Raw genomic sequence first — 6,682 nt, 5'->3', positions numbered from 1 at the left:
TTTGGAATAAAACGATAGAGACGTTAGCTGAGTTTTGCTATAATTAATTATCACGCAATCTTTACCTGCTAAATAGAGCAGTATTGCTAAAATAATGGGAATTTTAACCACGCTTAAGTAACAAAAGATGGAAATTCCTAATAATAATAATACTCAGCTTATGTGGTAGGATTCTGATAAATCAATGATGATGATAGACCGAAAGATGAATTCGTATTTCACGATATAAATTATGTGCCTACTGCTACTGTACTTGTATGAGTATGTATTTTATATACTGCTTTAAAAAAGATATGGAATGTTATGCAGTTAATGTGGCATAATTCACCGGGTTGGACAGCTACAACTAGTGAATATTTAAATGAGAAACTAGCTACGTTGTAAGTGCTACTCTAATCTAAATAACCCTAAAAGCAGTTCCAAGAGAAGATTGAGTCGGGGATGATTTCAGCAATACTCTGTATACAAAAGGGGATTATTTTGTTGAAATGCATGTCAACGGATGGTTTGAACAGATTTTTAAAGCTGCAAATGATCATCTTATAACAGAAGACGGTAAAAATCATCTAACAGTGTCTCGAATTAGCCTACACGTCACTTTTTTATATTACAATGAATTATCGTATGAGGCCATTAGTCTTCAATAGATTTTTCTTTTTTGTGCTCCAAGTTTTATTTTGCTAATTTGCTATTTATTACACAGAATGCTCCCGTTTGGAATAAACTTTGTGCACTTTATGACCATAAGTGCTTTTTTGCCCACTAATATTATGAAGGCAAATATTAAATGCTATACAGACATGTTCAAAAACGGGTTTCGCACTAGTTTGAATATTTCTATTTGTAAGTCGTTTTGTGAAATTGGAATATTACAGAAACATTGTTCTGATGCGTGGGGGGCGGGGGATTTCGCCAGAGTGCTTAAAATATCGCTCTTACATTGCAGTGAAATGTATTCGGTAATACCGGACTGACTGTATGTAACATACTCGTAATGAAAGCGAGTTTTTTTTTGTTTTTCTTTAATAGATTTAAATATAATTATATTGGTAGCGAAGTGTGTGTAATCCTGAATTGCCTGCTTGACTCATGCATGGCATTGTATTAAAGAACATTACTTGAGTGATTGCATTAATTACTTGATTGAATGCTACGAGTTATTGTAAAATAGGTATTTGTACAAGGTGTGGTGAGGGGAAAGGAGTGGTTCGGGGTATAAAGTAAGGAAATCTGAGGAGTGGGATAGTTAAGTTCTTCATAACACCTTTCAAGTGTTAAGTAGCAAACTGACATTTGATCTCTTATTTGCGGAGGAAAAATAAAATTAATCCCTTACCCACAGGACCGTGGGTGGGTTGAATTTCGATTACGGCTTTAATTTTAATCCCATTAAAGTTTGTGAAAGTCTCAAGCCGTTGGAACAATTTTCACTGTTTGGTGTGAAGTAGTTTTATTGGAAGGTGAAGTGGCTTCAAAGAAGCTCCAAGTTGGTCTATAGGATTCTTTTGGAATTACGGCTATGAGGTAAGTGTGTGATGTCTATAAATCGCACTTGTTCTGGCCGGTTTGTCTGCTTTGTGGCATGAAAAGCTCCACTTTCCGGAGGAAACACCCAACCAGCTTACTCACTTTCAGTTGAACTCTTATAAAAGATTTTCGCGTCTGAAACCGGATTCGAACCGAATTCCGTTTCAATCGAAGGACTTTCCATAATACTGACTGTTACAGATACTCCTCTAGGCTGGAGTTAGGTGCACGCTTATAATATGCATGTAAGAAGATTAAACCTACTTACTGGAATATACTTTACACATTAAGCTAAATTTCTAGTTAATTAACTTGATGTCCTGAATCAGGTTTTAGCTGCAAAGTGTCTGCTTTCTGATCAACAGGCTGTGAGTTCGAAACTCTCCGTGGCATGGAAGTTTCAAAGATTTTTAAGTGGCATATGAATGATTGCGACTACACTGCAAATTAAAATGCGATAATAGTCGCATTTTAATTTTAATAATTTTAATTTTAATGTGAAGAATTCTCAGAAATCTGTGTCTGTCTTTTTAATGACACCACAGAAGTATAAATCCAATCATCTTACCTATTTGGAGTGAAGTGACATAAAAGTGATCATGTGACTATATCCAATCCTTCATTCAACACACCAACTTCCTTGAGAGGAAACGCATCAACAAAACGTTCGATTGTGTTTGAGTAAGAAAGATTTAGCTTTAAATCCCTAAATGACATTGCAGTAAGTGTGAGTAGGACTAACTTCAATTATTTTTAGCTTCTCTCCTAGCACTAAACTGGTAGCGAGCGAATACAGAGCTCACTGACCTCGGAGCGCATTGACACATTCTCGTATCCACCCACAGCTGTCCAAAGATAACGGAGTTTGATCGCTCCCTAATCGCATCAGGTATTTTTCTGTCTATACAGTTCATAAAGAGCCCGAATGTCTGAAACTATAATTTACTGAGGTTGTTTTGAAGAAAACAAAGCATTGACACATTCCGAACCCTAAAGGCCGTTGACAGCTTCCACACAGTCTGATCCAAACAAGCATGTTGAGATTTCAGAACAATTCCGGCTTTCTTTATTGTTCTATGTCGGTGTTTTTTTTTTTTTTATTTCTTGAAGGTTAATCTCCATAAATCAGATGTCCTAAAACAGTGTCTTGACTGCTTAGCTCGTAACAGAATTTAAAAAATGTTAAATTAAAATTATATTCTGTTCGCTATTGAAATGACAACAAAAATTATATAAAGATTTTTTTTTTCATGCAGTTTTTGTTAAACAGCGAAAAAGTAATAAATAATATTCTGTCAATTTTTATATACATATGATGTGTTTAAATCCCCCCCCCTTCCATTAATAGTAGCATGCCATTCGCTTTCCGTGTTATTTCACCAGAGGGCGAAAGTTTGGAGACCACTTTAAATATGTATCCATTTATATCCGACAATACGTAATAACAACACTGTAATGCATTCAGATAAGGTCAAGTTACGATCAAGATTATTTAAGTTAGTACACTGAATCAATCGATATTTGAGAAGTTCCTAAAAAAATAAATTTCTTATAAATGGTTATGTAAACTTCAATATTATTGCTTTAGTTTACATGAAATCTTAATGAAAGATACATTTACAGAACGTATTTGAAACTATTGTACTTTTTATAAACAGATAGCAGCGCCCTCTGAAATACTTCTAAACAATGAAAGGTAGGTCAAAAAGTCAATCACTGAACTTTGCTAATATATCGAGACTTGATTACGCAAATCAGACAGATTTAAATTTCTTTTAGATCTTATTAAAATATTTCGTTATTAAGGACAGAAATTATCATTTAAATATAGCTGGATATAAATAAGAAAAACAAAAAATAATAAAGCCAAAACATTATATTGTTAATGACATCACACGAGTATCCGGTATTATTCAGATAAACATATAAAGAGTATACTAAAATTTTCCTTTTGTCCAATGGTTTCAGGGAAAATCTTTATGAAAAATGCCCTCAGAAATTCCTATTTAGTTTAATTAACTTTAGCTCAATAAGTATATTGCCCTCAATTATATTGCGAAAACATTCTTGTTTGGAATTCGTTGATATCAATCAGATTCCTTTGCGTGTGTGTGTAAAAGAGCCTAAAAAAAACAAAATACGAAAGTCAACGGCTAAGGAAAGAAACAACCTCGAAGTCACAATCTTACGTAACAAATTCCGATCTTACGGTTACTGCTATGTTAACAACCTCTCCAAAACGGTGACAGCAGGTCACCAAACCGGTTGCTTTCATTTAAACTTACGATGTGTCATTAAAAATATATGGGGGGGGATTACTAAGAGTATGACGTTTCAGAAAAATTTCCCCTTTCGTATTTCAAGACGGGGGGGATTAACCTTTTATCTAAACATTTAATTGAGCGAACCTAATTAATATGAACTGTGAACATGGAACGTAATACCGCTGCATAGATCAATTCTTCAGTTTGACCTAACAAGAAGGGTTTCTTTAAAAATAAATGATGTTGACCTGAACAACCCCGCGTAAATGTTAATATATTTGCGATATTGTTGCTAATACAGTTCATCGGATAATGTTACAGGATATACAGTATGTCCACTCATGGTGCTAATGTACGATAGGATTACAACCTTTTGTAAGTGGGATTCACCTTATATATTTGTGAAACTGAATTTGCATCAACGATTCAAAATTTGAATATTATCTTTCTAACAATACATAGTTAAACTCTCGCATGATCTACAAGAACATTCTCTACACGTATCAGGTTATGTCATATCTGAAAGATATCGAACCATTTTCATAAGATTTCTAAAACTGACACTGTGTGCTATTTGATTATAGATTTCCTTCCTGATGTTTGCAACTAACATATATCTCGTATTTAGGCAGCACTCCAACCACTTCTTCATAATGTAAAGTATTTAGCTTCGGAAATGTACAGTAATTCCATACAATATACACATTCGCACATACTTCGCTGTTAGATGATTGAAAATATTGGTACGGTAACATTTTGAAGCTGCTGTCTGATCATAGTAGTCAGTTGGGCCTCCGCCACTGGAATCACTGCTTTAGGATCTTCGTTGATGGCGTACGAAATTAACATTGAAAGAGCCGAAGTCAGATTACCCAATCCACGCATGCGCACTTGTACATGACCCAATTTCCAAATTTTTAACTTGTCCAGTTGCTGTCTGGTTTCTCCGTTGCTGAACTGCGTGATTTGGATCAATACCACGGTGTCCCTAATCTTGATGTCTGCCTCTCCGTTGAACAACAGCAATCGGTAGTCTTGCAAAACACGATACTTGGCAGTCACCCTAATCTCATCAAATCCCACCACAAGCCCAAGGGTTATGGAGTTGTTTGTACACCGAACGTAAGCCGGTTTTCGACGGGACAGCGACGATACGCCTCGGGCTCCACCGTTGTACAAAAAGACCACTAGATAGTCGTCGATTTTGATTGTGGAATTGGGAAATCGAATCGGTTCCATGAAACGAATGAGACGTCTTCCGAATCGTAGCAGCGTGTCGACATACTCGTCAAGCTCTTCTCCGTTCATACAAGGAACTTGCCGCTTTTGTCTGTGATGGCCTTTAGTGAGTTCACTCCCTTCATCTGTTTCCAGTGGCCAAGCGTCTGGTAACCTTTGACCTTTTCCCAAGACATGAGCAATAGCACTCTCTACGTTTTCTTCGACGACTCGCTGAATTTTTTCCACCACTGAAGAGGCAACAGCTTTTAGAAGTTCGCCAGCCTTTGCCATTGGCCGTTTCTTGAGAAAACTATGGAACTTCTCGACAACGTTGTTAAAGTAAGTCTGGAAAGTACTTTGAGTCATAGTCAGATCATCCTCTTCCATGTCCATTTTGGCTGACCATGTGGCGCCACCTTGTTTTATGGTAGCTTCGAATCTTCCTTCGTCACTCACAACTTGAGAATAAGGAGGGTTGAGGAAACCTTTGATCCGATAGATGGAACTGATGTGAATTTCTGGATAGTACAGTAACAGACTCGTCCTCATGGAATCAAAATTACTCGCAACGTCCTGAACTTCAAAATTGCCTAAACCGGTAATTGAGGTTTTACGAAGTGACACATTGACGAATCCCTTCGGTTCTTGTATCACCAGCGACAAAGTATCTAAGTGGAAAGGATCTAAAGATGGAATTTCAGAATGCCCGTTGAGAATAACTTGGCGTGTTTCTTCCATTTTTTCACGAAAAACAGTATGAAGACTGTTTCCGATGTCCACTTTCTCCACTTGAGACATCTTCCCTCCTGAAAAATAAACCACATAACTAATTACTAATGCAGTAGCATCGTTCTGATTTGATTATGAGTCAAGTATGAGAGAATAACGCTATGCTAATCATTCACTATCAAAATTAATGAAAAAAGTGCAAAAGTACTTGCCTGCCGTTAAAGATCTGCAACGGGCCTTCTGAAAATAATACCGATAAAACAATATTCTTTTACAATGTAATATCTGGAAATACGATGTTCCTTAGTTCAAAAATGATTTACATGACTTGTAATATGTTGTCCCATTGCACATATGATGATCATCGCGAACCCAAGTTCTTAAATTATACCCAAAAAGTTTAACAACTGGTATGTAGATGTAAATGAAATATTAATTAACATTTAGATTTTAGGTACAAAGTATGCAGTTTTAAATATTCAAAAATATTAAATAATAAAATTAAAACATTGTTTGAAAAATCCACAATTATTAATTGAGATTCATATTGTTTGAACCCAAAAGTTTAAACAGCCATTTGAGTAGAAAAGCGATTCGATGTTTCTTTCTTTTTTTTGTTTTTTTCCCCATAAAGGTTGTGATGATGACGGCTCAGATACTTTCCAGGAATTTTGTCAAAGGGATTGTAACGAAACAGTAATATTTAATACATTACACACATTTTCTTACAAATCTGGCTTGGAGGATTGCTGTTTTAAACTGAATCTAAATTGAAATGAAAATGACTAAATGCAAAAATTATTTTTTCAACAGTTGAGTTTTTCATTAAAAATTTAGGTACATTCAAAACGACCTACCTAAATAATATTACTACAACCAATCAAGATTGCTTTCAAAGATTGCTGTGCTAAATGAAGACCTTTGAAACAAAAGCGTTACTA

The 6,682-nt window shown here is 35.5% G+C and overlaps 1 protein-coding gene across 1 annotated transcript; it reads right to left on the bottom strand.

The window, feature by feature from the left end:
- Window positions 1–4,289: 4,289 nt before the first annotated feature.
- LOC150102989 (uncharacterized) lies at window positions 4,290–5,810 on the bottom strand. Its single transcript, XM_090398034.1, has one exon. The coding sequence runs from the start codon at window positions 5,808–5,810 to the stop codon at window positions 4,515–4,517; it is 1,296 nt and encodes a 431-aa protein (XP_090254160.1). The 3' UTR covers window positions 4,290–4,514.
- Window positions 5,811–6,682: the final 872 nt, after the last annotated feature.

Source organism: Typopeltis vanoorti, chromosome 9 (assembly GCF_054136105.1).
Source record: "Typopeltis vanoorti isolate ZY-2024b chromosome 9, IOZ_Tvanoo_1.0, whole genome shotgun sequence".
In the NCBI taxonomy this organism is placed as follows: domain Eukaryota; kingdom Metazoa; phylum Arthropoda; class Arachnida; order Uropygi; family Thelyphonidae; genus Typopeltis; species Typopeltis vanoorti.
This window is presented reverse-complemented; position numbering and strand designations above follow the sequence as displayed.

Excerpts from the sequence above, each read along its gene's own strand:
- LOC150102989 (XM_090398034.1), bottom strand. The coding sequence starts at position 5,810 with ATGTCTCAAGTGGAGAAAGTGGACATCGGAAACAGTCTTCATACTGTT.